Source organism: Dendrobates tinctorius, unplaced genomic scaffold, assembly GCF_039654945.1.
Source record: "Dendrobates tinctorius isolate UK_male_01 unplaced genomic scaffold, ASM3965494v1 ptg000228l, whole genome shotgun sequence".
In the NCBI taxonomy this organism is placed as follows: Eukaryota; Metazoa; Chordata; class Amphibia; order Anura; family Dendrobatidae; genus Dendrobates; species Dendrobates tinctorius.
Window position 1 is genome coordinate 3,096,824 of NW_027361895.1, and position 18,592 is coordinate 3,115,415.

At 40.1% G+C, this 18,592-nt stretch overlaps 1 protein-coding gene across 1 annotated transcript in view; it reads left to right on the forward strand.

Moving 5' to 3' along the window:
* Positions 1 to 18,592, forward strand: part of COL5A3 (collagen type V alpha 3 chain) — a 379,057-nt gene that overhangs the window by 143,822 nt on the left and 216,643 nt on the right. Inside the window, exon 2 of the mRNA XM_073555703.1 lies at positions 10,758 to 10,925. Within this exon, the coding sequence (XP_073411804.1) occupies positions 10,758 to 10,925 (168 nt within the window). The remainder of the gene's footprint in view (positions 1 to 10,757; positions 10,926 to 18,592) is intronic.

Below are 18,592 nucleotides of genomic sequence, written 5' to 3' on the forward strand. Positions count from 1 at the left end.
CTCATTTTTATATTCTGTATATATATTCTTGTACATAGGGGCAGTATTATAGTAGTTATATTCTTGTACATAGGGGGCAGTATTATAGTAGTTATATTCTTGTACATAGGGGGCAGTATTATAGTAGTTATATTCTTGTACATAGGGGGCAGTATTATAGTAGTTATATTCTTGTCCATAGGGAGCAGTATTATAGTAGTTACGTTCTTGTACATAGGGGGCAGTATTATAGCAGTTATATTCTTGTACCTAGAGGGCAGTATTATAGTAGTTATATTCTTGTACATAGGGGCAGTATTATAGTAGTTATAGTCTTGTACATAGACGCAGTATTATAGTAGTTATATTTTTGCACATAGGGAGCAGTATTATAGTAGCTATATTCTTGTACATAGGAGGCAGTATTATCTATTATATAAAGCTCAAGTGTGTGTATGTATGTGTGTGTGTATGTATGTGTGTGTGTATGTCCGGGATAGGCATCCGCACCCTCGCAGCTACAGCCACAAAATTTGGCACAGTCGCACGTCTGGACCCCGAGAGCGTCCTAAGCTATGTTGTGAGGTGAAATTTTAACCCTGCGTGTTCCAATTCACCAAACAATTTTGCCCCTATCTACATACTGGGGAAAAAGTGTGTGCGTATCATGCCCCGCCCCTCATTATGATGTCATAATTCCCCTATCTACATAATGGGGAAACAGTGTGTGCATATCAAGCCCCACCCCTCATTATGATGTCACAATGGTTGCCATGGCGACGCTGATGTCATCATAGAGGATATGTATGATGGGTATATAGGCATGGGACTATGAGATGAAGAATGTGTGATGGGTATATGGGCACTCAACTATGGGATGGCGAATATGTATGATGGGTATATGGGCATGGGACTATGGGATGGAGAAAATGTATGATGGGTATATGGGCACGGGCCTATGGGATCGTGGATATGTATGATGGGTATATGGGCACGGGACTATGGGATGGAGGATAATTATAATTTGCTATAACTAACCACAGTTAGTTACTATGCCCGGGCAGTGCCGGGCTCTTCAGCTAGTAGTAGTTATATTCTTGTACATAGGAGGCAGTATTATAGTAGTTATATTCTTGTACATAGGAGCAGTATTATAGTAGTTATATTCTTGTACATAGGAGGCAGTATTATAGTAGTTATATTCTTGTACATAGGAGCAGTATTATGGTAGTTATAGTCTTGTACATAGGGGGCAGTATTATAGTAGTTATATTCTTGTACATATGGGCAGTATTATAGTAGTTATATTCTTGTACATAGGGGCCAGTATTATAGTAGTTATATTCTTGTACATAGGGGGCAGTATTATAGTAGTTATATTCTTGTACATAGGGGGCAGTATTATAGTAGTTATATTCTTGTACATTGGGGCAGTATTATAGTAGTTATATTCTTGTACATAGGGGCAGTATTATAGTTGTTATATTCTTGTACATAGGGGCAGTATTATAGTAGTTATATTCTTGTACATAGGAGGCAGTATTGATAGGGAGAGAAGTAAATTAACCCTTCACGGTTGAGCCAGTGATGTTCAAATTATTCCACAGAGTGTTGCTAGCAACTCAAATGACCAAATGGAGACGTGTCTCTGTATGGGATGATCCAAAGAGATCGGTAACCCGTTTATTGTAGTCACTTCTTTTATAATATTTTGCTTAATTATGCAAAGTTCTCAACTACCAATAACATCATTTCACTTTATAAGCCGATAATATTGCAAGGAAGCCGGAACTGCATATACAGTCATGGCCAAAAGTTTTGAGAATGACACAAATATTAATTTTTACAAAGTCTACTGCTTCATTTTTTCTAATGGCAATTTGCATATACTCCAGAATGTTATAAAGAGTGATCAGCTTAACAGCAATTACTTGCAAAGTCAATATTTGCCTAGAAAATGAACTTTATCCCCCAAAACACATTTCAACATCATTGCAGCCCTGCCTTAAAAGGACCAGCTAACATCGTTTCAGTGATTGCTCCATTAACACAGGTGGGGGTGTTGATGAGGACAGGCCTGGAGATCAATCTGTCATGATTAAGTAAGAATGACACCACTGGACACTTTAAAAGGAGGCTGGTGCTTGGCATCATTGTTTCTCTTCTGTTAACCATGGTTATCTCTAAAGAAACACATGCAGTCATCATTGCACTGCACAAAAATGGCCTAACAGGGAAAAGTATCGCAGCTAGAAAGATTGCACCTCAGTCAACAATCTATCGCATCATCAAGAACTTCAAGGAGAGAGGTTCCCTTGTTGCCAAAAAGGCTCCAGGGTGCCCAAGAAAGACCAGCAAGCGCCAGGACCGTTTCTTAAAAGTGTTTCAGCAGCGGGATCGGGCTACCAGCAGTGCAGAGCTCGCTCAGGAATGGCAGCAGGCAGGTGTGAGTGCATCTGCATGCACTGTGAGGCGGAGACTCTTGGAGCAAGGCCTGGTCTCAAGGAGGGCAGCAAAGAAGCCACTTCTCTCCAGAGAAAACATCATGGACAGACTGATATTCTGCAAGAGGTACAGGGAGTGGACTGCTGAGGACTGGGGTAAAGTCATTTTCTCTGATGAATCCCCTTTTCGATTGTTTGGGACATCTGGAAAACGGCTTATTGGGAGAAGACCAGGTGAGCGCTACCACCAGTCTTGTCTCATGCCAACTGTCAAGCATCCTGAAACCATTCATGTGTGGGGTTGCTTCTCAGCCAAGAGAATGGGCTCTCTCTCAGTCTTGCCTAAAAACACAGCCATGAATAAAGAATGGTACCAGAATGTCCTCCAAGAGCAACTTCTCCCAACCGTCCAAGAGCAGTTTGGCGATCAACAATGCCTTTTTCAACATGATGGAGCACATTGCCATAAAGCAAAGGTGGTAACTAAATGGCTCAGGGAACAAAACATAGAGATTTTGGGACCATGGCCTGGAAACTCCCCAGATCTTAATCCCATTGAGAACTTGTGATCAATCATCAAGAGACGAGTGGACAAACAAACACCTTCAAATTCAGACAAAATAAAAGCATTGATTTTGCAAGAATGGACTGCTATCAGTCAGGATTTGATCCAGAAGTTGATTGAGAGCATGCCAGGGAGAATTGCTGAGGTCCTGAAGAAGAAGGGTCAACACTGCAAATATTGACTTGCTGCATTAACTCATTCTAACTGTCAATATAACCTTTTGTTACTCATAATATTGTTGCAATTATATTTCTGTATGTGATAAAAACATCTGACAAACACACATAAAAACCAGAGGGCAGCAGATAATGTGAAAATATAATATTTGTGTCATTCTCAAAACTTTTGGCCTTGACTGTATGTCCATACCTAGATAGCGTAGAAAGCAGTATAATGGCATATTCAGAGCAATACACCCCCCCCAGCCCCTTATCTTTGCACCTGATGAGAACAGTCTGGTTTTATGACAGAATGTCACGGGGGGCTTAGTTCAACTAAGGCTGAAATACCCGGGGCCCCTGTGGTGTCCCTTTACTAGGGGAAACCCTGTCTGACCCTCAACCCAGGGTTTTTGCTGAAGGTGCAAATGCCTGAGCCTCCGACCTTTCCTTATCTCCTGCTCAGCCCTGCACTTAACCCTCCACCCTCCACCCAGTGAGAAGTCACCACCAAAGCTCCCACACAAATAATGACAGACAGGGAGAACTTAAACTGCACTGCGCCGCACACACACAGGAATAAACAGTAATGTGAACAGGGCACAACTAAACACAAATATGGGAAGGAGAAAGGATAACGACGGATCATACGACACCAGATATGAATCTCTCTCTCTCTTGAACACCTCCACTCCAGACCGGAACCACTTGGTATGAAACACAAGCTATAATCGGCGACGCCCATAGGCCAGCATGACTATTTAAAGACCGTGGGCGTGACTAACCATCCAACCTGGTCTCCAGCAGGATTAACCCCCGAGATCCTGAAGATCAGGCCGGCGCCACTGAGGCTATAGTGGCTGGAGGTGGAACTACCTCTGCCTGCCGGATGCTGTGGTGTGAACAGCGTCCGACATGACAGTACCCCGTCTTCTACGAGGGACCCCAGGGCCCTCAAGACTCATAGGACCCGGCTTGTCCGGATGACGACGGTGAAAAGAACTGACCAGCCGATCCGCATGTATGTCTGAGGCTGGAACCCAAGACCTCTCCTCTGGACCATACCCCCGCCAGTGCACCAAATACTGAAGAGTACGGCGTACTACTCGAGAGTCCACTACCTTGGCGACCTCGAACTCTAACTCGCCATCCACCATGACTGGAGGTGGCATCGGCGTCGTGTCCACCAAGCCTACCACCTTTTTCAATAAAGCCCTGTGAAACACGTTGTGTATCTTGTACACCGTGGGAAGTTCCAACCGATAAGCTACTGGGTTAATGATGGCAGAAATCCTAAAAGGCCCAATAAACCTTGGACCCAGTTTTAAAGAAGGGATTTTGAGTTTTATGTTCTTCGTAGCTAACCACACCCATTCACCCACACACAGGTCCGGACCTGGCACGCGTCTACTGTCAGCCACCCGTTTGTACCTGGCACTCATGCTCAACAAACGCTGTTTCACCCGCCTCCAGACTGATGACAATTGGGCTCCTAGCTGATCCTCCTCCGGGACACCCCCGGAGTCACCCTGACGTAAGGTACAAAACTGAGGATGTTGACCGTACACACAAAAGAATGGAGACTCTCCTGATGACTCTTGGCGGTGATTATTTAATGCGAATTCGGCCAGAGGAAGGAAAGTAGACCACTCCTCCTGGTTGTCAGACACAAAGCATCGTAAATACTGTTCTAGATTTTGGTTCATGCGCTCAGTTTGTCCATTAGACTGTGGATGAAACGCCGATGAATGTGACAACTTGATCCCCAACCTTGAGCAAAAAGCTTTCCAAAACCTCGCCACAAATTGCGTACCCCTATCAGATACTATGTCAGACGGTACTCCGTGGAGTCTGACCACCTCCTTCACAAATACCTGAGCCAACGTCTTAGCATTGGGCAAAGAGGACAACGCCACAAAATGCGCCATCTTTGAAAAACGGTCAACCACCACCAGGATGACCGTGTTCCCTGCCGAGGCTGGCAAGTCAGTGATAAAATCCATGGAGATTTCTGTGCATGGCCTATTGGGTACCCCCAGAGGCTGTAGCGTGCCAGCAGGACGGGTTCGGGGTGACTTAGCCCTAGCGCACGTGATGCAAGCTGCCACGTACGAGACCACGTCCTGCCGGATTTTGGGCCACCAGAAATGACGCGATACCAGCTCTAAGGTGCCCTTCACCCCTCCACCCAGTGAGAAGTCACCACCAAAGCTCCCACACAAATAATGACAGACAGGGAGAACTTAAACTGCACTGCGCCGCACACACACAGGAATAAACAGTAATGTGAACAGGGCACAACTAAACACAAATATGGGAAGGAGAAAGGATAACGACGGATCATACGACACCAGATATGAATCTCTCTCTCTCTTGAACACCTCCACTCCAGACCGGAACCACTTGGTATGAAACACAAGCTATAATCGGCGACGCCCATAGGCCAGCATGACTATTTAAAGACCGTGGGCGTGACTAACCATCCAACCTGGTCTCCAGCAGGATTAACCCCCGAGAGCCTGAAGATCAGGCCGGCGCCACTGAGGCTATAGTGGCTGGAGGTGGAACTACCTCTGCCTGCCGGATGCTGTGGTGTGAACAGCGTCCGACATGACACAGCCCATGCCAATTACAAAAATTTATCTTACAGCAACAAAAATGAAGAAACGAAACCTTCAGAGAAATGGAGAAGTGAAACTTCAGCTCTGATTTTAGTTTTAACCCTTCACAGTATTATAGTAGTTATCTTATTGTACATAGGGGGCAGTATTATAGTAGTTATATTCTTGTACATAGGAGCAGTATTATAGTAGTTATATTCTTGTACCTAGAGGGCAGTATTATAGTAGTTATATTCTTGTACATATGGGCAGTATTATAGTAGTTATATTCTTGTACATAGGGGCAGTATTATAGTAGTTATATTCTTGTACATAGGAGCAGTATTATAGTAGTTATATTCTTGTACATAGGGGCAGTATTATAGTAGTTATATTCTTGTACATAGGGAGCAGTATTATAGCAGTTATATTCTTGTACATAGGAGCAGTATTATAGTAGTTATATTCTTGTACATAGGGGCAGTATTATAGTAGTTATAGTCTTGTACATAGACGCAGTATTATAGTAGTTATATTTTTGCACATAGGGAGCAGTATTATAGTAGCTATATTCTTGTACATAGGAGGCAGTATTATCTATTATATAAAGCTCAAGTGTGTGTATGTATGTGTGTGTGTATGTATGTGTGTGTGTATGTCCGGGATAGGCATCCGCACCCTCGCAGCTACAGCCACAAAATTTGGCACAGTCGCACGTCTGGACCCCGAGAGCGTCCTAAGCTATGTTGTGAGGTGAAATTTTAACCCTGCGTGTTCCAATTCACCAAACAATTTTGCCCCTATCTACATACTGGGGAAAAAGTGTGTGCGTATCATGCCCCGCCCCTCATTATGATGTCATAATTCCCCTATCTACATAATGGGGAAACAGTGTGTGCATATCAAGCCCCACCCCTCATTATGATGTCACAATGGTTGCCATGGCGACGCTGATGTCATCATAGAGGATATGTATGATGGGTATATAGGCATGGGACTATGAGATGAAGAATGTGTGATGGGTATATGGGCACTCAACTATGGGATGGCGAATATGTATGATGGGTATATGGGCATGGGACTATGGGATGGAGAATATGTATGATGGGTATATGGGCACGGGCCTATGGGATCGTGGATATGTATGATGGGTATATGGGCACGGGACTATGGGATGGAGGATAATTATAATTTGCTATAACTAACCACAGTTAGTTACTATGCCCGGGCAGTGCCGGGCTCTTCAGCTAGTAGTAGTTATATTCTTGTACATAGGAGGCAGTATTATAGTAGTTATATTCTTGTACATAGGAGCAGTATTATAGTAGTTATATTCTTGTACATAGGAGGCAGTATTATAGTAGTTATATTCTTGTACATAGGAGCAGTATTATGGTAGTTATAGTCTTGTACATAGGGGGCAGTATTATAGTAGTTATATTCTTGTACATATGGGCAGTATTATAGTAGTTATATTCTTGTACATAGGAGCAGTATTATAGTAGTTATATTCTTGTACATAGGAGGCAGTATTATAGTAGTTATATTCTTGTACATAGGAGCAGTATTATGGTAGTTATAGTCTTGTACATAGGGGGCAGTATTATAGTAGTTATATTCTTGTACATATGGGCAGTATTATAGTAGTTATATTCTTGTACATAGGGGCCAGTATTATAGTAGTTATATTCTTGTACATAGGGGGCAGTATTATAGTAGTTATATTCTTGTACATAGGGGGCAGTATTATAGTAGTTATATTCTTGTACATTGGGGCAGTATTATAGTAGTTATATTCTTGTACATAGGGGCAGTATTATAGTTGTTATATTCTTGTACATAGGGGCAGTATTATAGTAGTTATATTCTTGTACATAGGAGGCAGTATTGATAGGGAGAGAAGTAAATTAACCCTTCACGGTTGAGCCAGTGATGTTCAAATTATTCCACAGAGTGTTGCTAGCAACTCAAATGACCAAATGGAGACGTGTCTCTGTATGGGATGATCCAAAGAGATCGGTAACCCGTTTATTGTAGTCACTTCTTTTATAATATTTTGCTTAATTATGCAAAGTTCTCAACTACCAATAACATCATTTCACTTTATAAGCCGATAATATTGCAAGGAAGCCGGAACTGCATATACAGTCATGGCCAAAAGTTTTGAGAATGACACAAATATTAATTTTTACAAAGTCTACTGCTTCATTTTTTCTAATGGCAATTTGCATATACTCCAGAATGTTATAAAGAGTGATCAGCTTAACAGCAATTACTTGCAAAGTCAATATTTGCCTAGAAAATGAACTTTATCCCCCAAAACACATTTCAACATCATTGCAGCCCTGCCTTAAAAGGACCAGCTAACATCGTTTCAGTGATTGCTCCATTAACACAGGTGGGGGTGTTGATGAGGACAGGCCTGGAGATCAATCTGTCATGATTAAGTAAGAATGACACCACTGGACACTTTAAAAGGAGGCTGGTGCTTGGCATCATTGTTTCTCTTCTGTTAACCATGGTTATCTCTAAAGAAACACATGCAGTCATCATTGCACTGCACAAAAATGGCCTAACAGGGAAGAGTATCGCAGCTAGAAAGATTGCACATCAGTCAACAATCTATCGCATCATCAAGAACTTCAAGGAGAGAGGTTCCCTTGTTGCCAAAAAGGCTCCAGGGTGCCCAAGAAAGACCAGCAAGCGCCAGGACCGTTTCTTAAAAGTGTTTCAGCAGCGGGATCGGGCTACCAGCAGTGCAGAGCTCGCTCAGGAATGGCAGCAGGCAGGTGTGAGTGCATCTGCATGCACTGTGAGGCGGAGACTCTTGGAGCAAGGCCTGGTCTCAAGGAGGGCAGCAAAGAAGCCACTTCTCTCCAGAGAAAACATCATGGACAGACTGATATTCTGCAAGAGGTACAGGGAGTGGACTGCTGAGGACTGGGGTAAAGTCATTTTCTCTGATGAATCCCCTTTTCGATTGTTTGGGACATCTGGAAAACGGCTTATTGGGAGAAGACCAGGTGAGCGCTACCACCAGTCTTGTCTCATGCCAACTGTCAAGCATCCTGAAACCATTCATGTGTGGGGTTGCTTCTCAGCCAAGAGAATGGGCTCTCTCTCAGTCTTGCCTAAAAACACAGCCATGAATAAAGAATGGTACCAGAATGTCCTCCAAGAGCAACTTCTCCCAACCGTCCAAGAGCAGTTTGGCGATCAACAATGCCTTTTTCAACATGATGGAGCACATTGCCATAAAGCAAAGGTGGTAACTAAATGGCTCAGGGAACAAAACATAGAGATTTTGGGACCATGGCCTGGAAACTCCCCAGATCTTAATCCCATTGAGAACTTGTGATCAATCATCAAGAGACGAGTGGACAAACAAACACCTTCAAATTCAGACAAAATAAAAGCATTGATTTTGCAAGAATGGACTGCTATCAGTCAGGATTTGATCCAGAAGTTGATTGAGAGCATGCCAGGGAGAATTGCTGAGGTCCTGAAGAAGAAGGGTCAACACTGCAAATATTGACTTGCTGCATTAACTCATTCTAACTGTCAATATAACCTTTTGTTACTCATAATATTGTTGCAATTATATTTCTGTATGTGATAAAAACATCTGACAAACACACATAAAAACCAGAGGGCAGCAGATAATGTGAAAATATAATATTTGTGTCATTCTCAAAACTTTTGGCCTTGACTGTATGTCCATACCTAGATAGCGTAGAAAGCAGTATAATGGCATATTCAGAGCAATACACCCCCCCCAGCCCCTTATCTTTGCACCTGATGAGAACAGTCTGGTTTTATGACAGCCCATGCCAATTACAAAAATTTATCTTACAGCAACAAAAATGAAGAAACGAAACCTTCAGAGAAATGGAGAAGTGAAACTTCAGCTCTGATTTTTGTTTTAACCCTTCACAGTATTATAGTAGTTATATTATTGTACATAGGGGGCAGTATTATAGTAGTTATATTCTTGTACATAGGAGCAGTATTATAGTAGTTATATTCTTGTACATAGGGGGCAGTATTATAGTAGATATATTCTTGTACATAGGGGCAGTATTATATCTCACACACTGAGAAATCTGCTCTAATCTATAGTGGGGGCGTGTTCTTCTTTTCTTTACTGCTGCCTGCTTATGATTGGTCAGCATCATACAGAGAGCAGAAGTACACACCCCCATTGAAAATTATCTGCTAACACCTACTAAGTTAACTCATTAGGTGTCAAACACATACTTTGCTAATATTTACTCAACAGAACGATGAAATTTAAAAAAAAAAGTTTTATTATGCTCTGCAGCCACGATTACATCCTGTGTCCAGCGCAACATGAAACATTTGGTGAAAGGGCCTCTTTAATCCTATAGAAATGTTGTGGAAGGACCTTAAGTGAGCAGTTCATGGTAGAAAACCCTCCAATTTCACAGAGGTGAAGCTGTTTTGCAGAGAGGACTGGACTAAAATTCCTTCAAGCTGATGGGCAGGACTAATCAACAATTGCCGGAAGCATCTAAATGTAGTTATGGCTGCACAAGGGGGTCACATCGGATACAGAAAGCAAAGGTTCACATACTTTTTCCACTCACAGACATGAGATACTGTATATTTTACTTTCTTAAAAATGACAAGGTCTAATATTATTTTTTTACTTATTTGTTGATATAGTTCCTTATATATGTACTTTTAAGACTTGTGTGACATCGGATGTAGTTTTTGATTACATTCATGTAGAAATATGGAAAATTTTGAGGGGTTCACAAACTTTTAAGCACCACTGTATAATATAAATCAGTGTAAATCTGCTCCATTGTTTCCTTAGTACTCATGTTGTTTTGCCTTTGTGTGTTTTCCCTTCCACCCCTTATTTTCATGATTTCCATGACACTCTTGACAACTCGCCACATTTTAATTTGCTGACAATGCAGTTTGTATAATTATTTTCTCGCTATTACGTATAACGGCTGACTAGATCTTTTTTTTCCATTTGTAGCAACCCCAGTCAACGTCTTAAAAGCCCTGGAACTCAATGAAGAAATTGAAGGAGTTACGTTAGAGGCCGGACTTTGCACACATAGACAAGGAATTGAAGAGACAGACATTGCTTTTCGAGTGGAGAACAGAACGCACTTTAGCGCCCCAACTAAGCAATTATATCCCGGTATGTTGTCACTAACATCTAGAGAAATATTACACTTGCTGATTGTAGCAATGGACGTTTTACTATATTTTTCTTTTGGCAGCCAGAAATTAATTTGAGCCTCTCAGAATTATTGGATTTTTAAGGCAACAGATTTTAATTTAGGGCTCATGGAATCAAACGAGATGTGATTTGTTGTACTGTCATACAATGTACAACTATAACTGCTATACAATGTGGGACTCAAATAACAGTGTCATGTATTTGTGGAATAACTACATTAAGTAGTAGTAAACCCCCATAATGTACTGAAATAACATCAACATATAGTGCTAAAATAATACCACCATGCACTAATAAAGTAATACCACCATACAGTGCTGCAATAAGACTAACATAAAAAACTCAAATAATACCAATATACATAACAGTACTCATATGATACCACTATACATCACTCAGATAATATCTAAGGTACATACAGTGCTCATATGATCCCACTATATATCACTCCAATGATACCAACATACAATGCTCATATGATACCACTATACATCACTCAGATAATTCCTACATACAGTGCTCATATGATACCACTATGCATCACTCAGATAATACTGACATAAAGTGCTCATATGATACCACTATACATCACTCAGATAATACCTACATACAGTGCTCATATGATACCACTATGCATCACTCAGATAATACCTACATACAGTGCTCATATGATACCACTATACATCACTCAGATAATACCTACATACAGTGCTCATATGATACCACTATACATCACTCAGATAATTCCTACATACAGTGCTCATATGATACCACTATATATCACTCAGGTAATACCTACATACAGTGCTCATATGATACCACTATACATCACTCAGATAATACCTACATACAGTGCTCATATGATACCACTATACATCACTCAGATAATACCTACATACAGTGCTCATATGATACCACTATGCATCACTCAGATAATACCTACATACAGTGCTCATATGATACCACTATACATCACTCAGATAATACCTACATACAGTGCTCATATGATACCACTATACATCACTCAGATAATTCCTACATACAGTGCTCATATGATACCACTATATATCACTCAGATAATACCTACATACAGTGCTCATATGATACCACTATACATCACTCAGATAATACCTACATACAGTGCTCATATGATACCACTATGCATCACTCAGATAATACCTACATACAGTGCTCATATGATACCACTATACATCACTCAGATAATACCTACATACAGTGCTCATATGATACCACTATACATCACTCAGATAATTCCTACATACAGTGCTCATATGATACCACTATATATCACTCAGGTAATACCTACATACAGTGCTCATATGATACCACTATACATCACTCAGATAATTCCTACATACAGTGCTCATATGATACCACTATACATCACTCAGATAATACCTACATACAATGCTCATATGATACCACTATACATCACTCAGATAATACCTACATACAGTGCTCATATGATACCACTATACATCACTCAGATAATACCTACATACAGTGCTCATATGATACCACTATACATCACTCAGATAATTCCTACATACAGTGCTCATATGATACCACTATGCATCACTCAGATAATACTGACATAAAGTGCTCATATAATACCACTATACATCACTCAGATAATACCTACATACAGTGCTCATATGTTACCACTATGCATCACTCAGATAATACTGACATAAAGTGCTCATATGATACCACTATACATCACTCAGATAATACCTACATACAGTGCTCATATGATACCACTATACATCACTCAGATAATACCTACATACAGTGCTCATATGATACCACTATACATCACTCAGATAATAAACTGATTAAATTTGCTGATGACACAAAGTTAGGAGGGATAGCTAATACTAGAGAAGAGAGAGAGAGGATTCAAAAAGATATAAATAAACTGGAGAAGTGGGCAGCAACTAACAGAATGGTTTTTAACAGGGAAAAATGCAAAGTACTACATCTGGGCAATAAAAATGAAAAAAGCATATACAGAATGGGAGGAATAGGCCTAAGCAACAGCACATGTGAAAAAGACTTGGGTATACTAATAGATCACAGACTGAATATGAGTCAACAGTGTGATGCAGCAGCCAAAAAAGCAAATGCAATTCTAGGATGTATTAACAGAAGCATACAGTCTAGATCACGTGAAGTCATTATTTCCCTCTACTCCTCTTTGGTCAGACCTCATCTGGAATATTGTGTCCAGTTTTGGGCACCACATTTTAAAAAAGACATCAACAAACTGGAGCAAGTTCAGAAAAGAGCAACCAGAATGGTGACCGGTCTGCAAACCCTGTCTTATGAGGAAAGGTTGCAGGATGTGGGATTGTTTAGTTTGCAAAAGAGAAGACTGAGAGGAGACTTAATAGCTGTCTACAAATATTTCAAGGGCTGTCACATTGTAGAAGGATCATCTTTATTCTCATTTGCACAAGGAAAGACTAGAAGCAATGGGATGAAACTGAATGGGAGGAGACACAGATTAGATATTAGAAAAAACTTTTTGACAGTTAGAGTGATCAATGAGTGGAGCAAGCTGCCACGAGAAGTGGTGAGTTCTCCTTCAATGGATGTCTTCAAACAGAGGCTGGACAGACATCTGACTGGGATGATTTAGCGAATCCTGCTTTGAGCAGGGGGTTGGACCAGATGGCCCAGGAGGTCCCTTCCAACTCTACGATTCTATGATTCTATGATTCTATGAATACCTACATACAGTGCTCATATGATACCACTATATATCACTCAGATAATACTGACATAAAGTGCTCATATGATACCACTATACATCACTCAGATAATACCTACATACAGTGCTCAAATGATACCACTATACATCACTCAGATAATACCTACATACAGTGCTCATATGATACCACTATACACCACTCAGATAATACCTACATACAGTGCTCATATGATACCACTATACACCACTCAGATAATACCTACATACAGTGCTCATATGATACCACTATACATCACTCAGGTAATACCTACATACAGTGCTCATATGATACCACTATATATCACTCAGATAATACTGACATAACGTGCTCATATGATACCACTATACATCACTCAGATAATACCTACATACAGTGCTCATATGATACCACTATACATCACTCAGATAATACCTACATACAGTGCTCATATGATACCACTATACACCACTCAGATAATACCTACATACAGTGCTCATATGATACCACTATACATCACTCAGGTAATACCTACATACAGTGCTCATATGATACCACTATATATCACTCAGATAATACTGACATAACGTGCTCATATGATACCACTATACATCACTCAGATAATACCTACATACAGTGCTCATATGATACCACTATACATCACTCAGATAATACCTACATACAGTGCTCATATGATACCACTATACACCACTCAGATAATACCTACATACAGTGCTCATATGATACCACTATACATCACTCAGGTAATACCTACATACAGTGCTCATATGATACCACTATATATCACTCAGATAATACTGACATAACGTGCTCATATGATACCACTATACATCACTCAGATAATACCTACATACAGTGCTCATATGATACCACTATACATCACTCAGATAATACCTACATACAGTGCTCATATGATACCATTATGCATCACTCAGATAATACTGACATAAAGTGCTCATATGATACCACTTTGCATCACTCAGATAATACCTACATACAGTGCTCATATGATACCACTATACATCACTCAGATAATACCTACATACAGTGCTCATATGATACCACTATATATCACTCAGATAATACTGACATAAAGTGCTCATATGATACCACTGTACATCACTCAGATAATACCTACATACAGTGCTCATATGATACCACTATATATCACTCAGATAATACTGACATAAAGTGCTCATATGATACCACTATACATCACTCAGATAATACCTACATACAGTGCTCATATGATACCACTATACATCACTCAGATAATACCTACATACAGTGCTCATATGATACCACTATACATCACTCAGATAATACCTACATACAGTGCTCATATGATACCACTATGCATCACTCAGATAATACTGACATAAAGTGCTCATATGATACCACTATACATCACTCAGATAATACCTACATACAATGCTCATATGATACCACTATATATCACTCAGATAATACTGACATAAAGTGCTCATATGATACCACTATACATCACTCAGATAATACCTACATACAGTGCTCATATGATACCACTATACATCACTCAGATAATACCTACATACAGTGCTCATATGATACCACTATACATCACTCAGATAATACCTACATACAGTGCTCATATGATACCACTATACATCACTCAGATAATACTGACATAAAATGCTCATATGATACCAGTATACATCACTCAGATAATACCTACATACAGTGCTCATATGATACCACTATACATCACTCAGATAATACTGACATAAAATGCTCATATGATACCAGTATACATCACTCAGATAATACCTACATACAGTGCTCATATGATACCACTATATGTCACTCAGATAATACTGACATAACGTGCTCATATGATACCACTATACATCACTCAGATAATACCTACATACAGTGCTCATATGATACCACTATATATCACTCAGATAATACTGACATAAAGTGCTCATATGATACCACTATACATCACTCAGATAATACCTACATACAGTGCTCATATGATACCACTATACATCACTCAGATAATACCTACATACAGTGCTCATATGATACCACTATACATCACTCAAATGATACCAACACAGAGTGCTCAAATATAACTAACATACAATGCTAAAATAATACTATTCTGCAGGGCTAATATAAGACCAACATATAATTCCACAATATTGTACTCAAATAATACCACTGTATGGTACTCGTATAATACCACTAGGCAGCGCTCAAATAAGAACTGCATACAGAATTTTCATAATATGACCACTAAGTACTCAAATAAGCCATCAAGCGATGCTCATATAATACATTGTTCAAATATTTACACCATGCCCTGCTCAAATAATACCACCCCATAATGACCAAGTATAAAAACAATACTGTCTTCAAATAATACCACCACAAGGTGCAAAATAATACCACCTTATAGTACTCAAATAATACCAGCTTGCAGTGACTAAATAATACCATAATACAGTGCACAAATGATACCACAAGTTTAAATAATATCAACATATAGTGCTCAAATAATACGAACATACATGGCTCAATTAATACCAACATGTATAGCTAAAATGATATCACCATTCACTGTTAAATAAGGTCAACATACAGTGCTTACATAATATGACCATAGAGTACTCAAATAATACCACCGCACAGTGCTCAAATAATACCACCATACAGTGCCCAAATAATACCACCACACAGTGCCAAAACAATACCACAATATAATACTGAAATAATACCACCATACAGTGCCCAAAAATAATACCACCGTACAGTGCCCAAATAATACCACCACACAGTGCCAAAATAATACCACAATACAATACTGAAATAATACCACCATACAGTGCCCAAATAATACCACAATATAATACTCAAATAATACCACCATACAATGCCCACATAAGGCAACATAATACTCTATTAATACCACCATACAGTGCTCAAATAACACCACAATATAGTACTCAAATAATACCACCATACAATGCCCACATAATACCACAATATAGTAGTTAAATCATACCACCATACAATGACTAAATAATACCGAAACATAGTACTCAAATAATACCACCATACAGTGAACAAATAATACTACAATATAGTACTCAAAGAAGAATGAGCACATACTGAAGGTAACAAATAATATACATCAAAATTAAATAGACCACAATGTGTAACAGGTGACATATATTAGCTGAGTGGATGAATGGTAGACCATTCGGAAAGAACTGAAAACCAAAGAGAGAACACAGAACATATGGTCCAAACAAGAAAAGTGGAACAAATGATAGAGGGATAAAATGACCTTTATTAGACAAGAGTGGTATATGGTAGCACTACATGTAAAGAGGTGCCCACACTGGCATAAAAAAAAACAATAATTTATACACAAGATAAAAATACATTGAAAAAAACAAACCCCGACCACTAGATAGAAATATAAATCAATTCATATATGTCTTATATTAGATATAGATGTGAATCAAGACTGAATCTCCTGTGTGCCCATTGCCTTAAATAAAAAAAGGGGCAAGTGGTGTGTCCCACAGAGCAGGATGAGAACACGCTATAGGGCGAGGTGATGAATACAGTATATGCAACGTAAATGGAAATCAGGCAAAAAAATCATAATTTCTTTTTATTAATTAACAAAATGCATGAACAAGTCACATCAATGGTTGGCGTGACCGCCATTTGTCTTGAAAACGACTTCAATTCCTCTAGGTAACTTTGCGCCCAATTTTTTGAAGGGACTTGTCAAGAAGGTTGTTACAAACATTGTGGAGGACTTATCACATATCTTCTGTGGTTGCAATTCCTCCTGTCCCTTCATGTGTTCCCCGACAGACTGGATGATGTTGAGATCAGGGCTCTGCGGGGGCGGGATCATCACTTCCTGGACTCCTTGATCTTAATGACATTGGTTGGATGTTTGGGGATATTTTTCTGCTGCAGAATAAATTTAAAGCCAATCAGATGCCTCCCTGGTGGTATTACATGATGGAGAAGTATCTGCCTGGATTTCTCAGCATTAATCCTGATCAAATCCCTAACTAATTTGCTGAAATATAGCCCCGAACTTGCAAGGAACCTCTACTGTGCTTCACTGTTCCTGCAGACACTCATTATTGTTCTGCTCTACAGCCCTTATGTGAACAAACTAGCTTCTGTTACAGCAGAATACATCAAATTTTGACTCACCAGTCCAAAGCACCTGCTGCCATTTGTCTGCATGGCAGGTCCTATGTTTTCGTGCATAGTTTAGTCACTTGGCCTTTTTTCCATGTCAATGGTATGTTTATTTTTGGCCGTAAATCTTCCCTGAAGATCACTTCTGGCTAGACTTCTCAGAACAGTACACGGATGTAGCTGGGTTCCACTGGTTGTTGTCAGTTCTAAGCTGAAGACACTGCTGGACATCTGATTTAAATGGGAAGTAAGCATGGCGCGTATACGCTGCAGTAAGTATCCTTGACAGACCACAACGTTTACAGTTCTAGGCAATAGCGTAGCTACCGTGGGGGCAGAGGGGGCGGTCACCCCGGGCCCCATGCTCTGAGGGGGCCCACCCTGAGCTAGGCTACTGTAACTGTATCAGCGTGAGCAGCACACCGATACAGTTACATTCTGTGGCAGAGCAGGGAGAATTGATCTCCCTGCTCTGCCATCCGGCCCCTACATTGGCACCATGTGCTCTTCACAGATGAGAGCAGGTTCACACTGAGCACATGTGACAGATGTGACAGAGTCAAGAGACACCGTGAAGAACGTTCTGCTGCCTGCAACATCCTCCAGAATGACCGGTTTGGCAGTGGGTCAGTAATG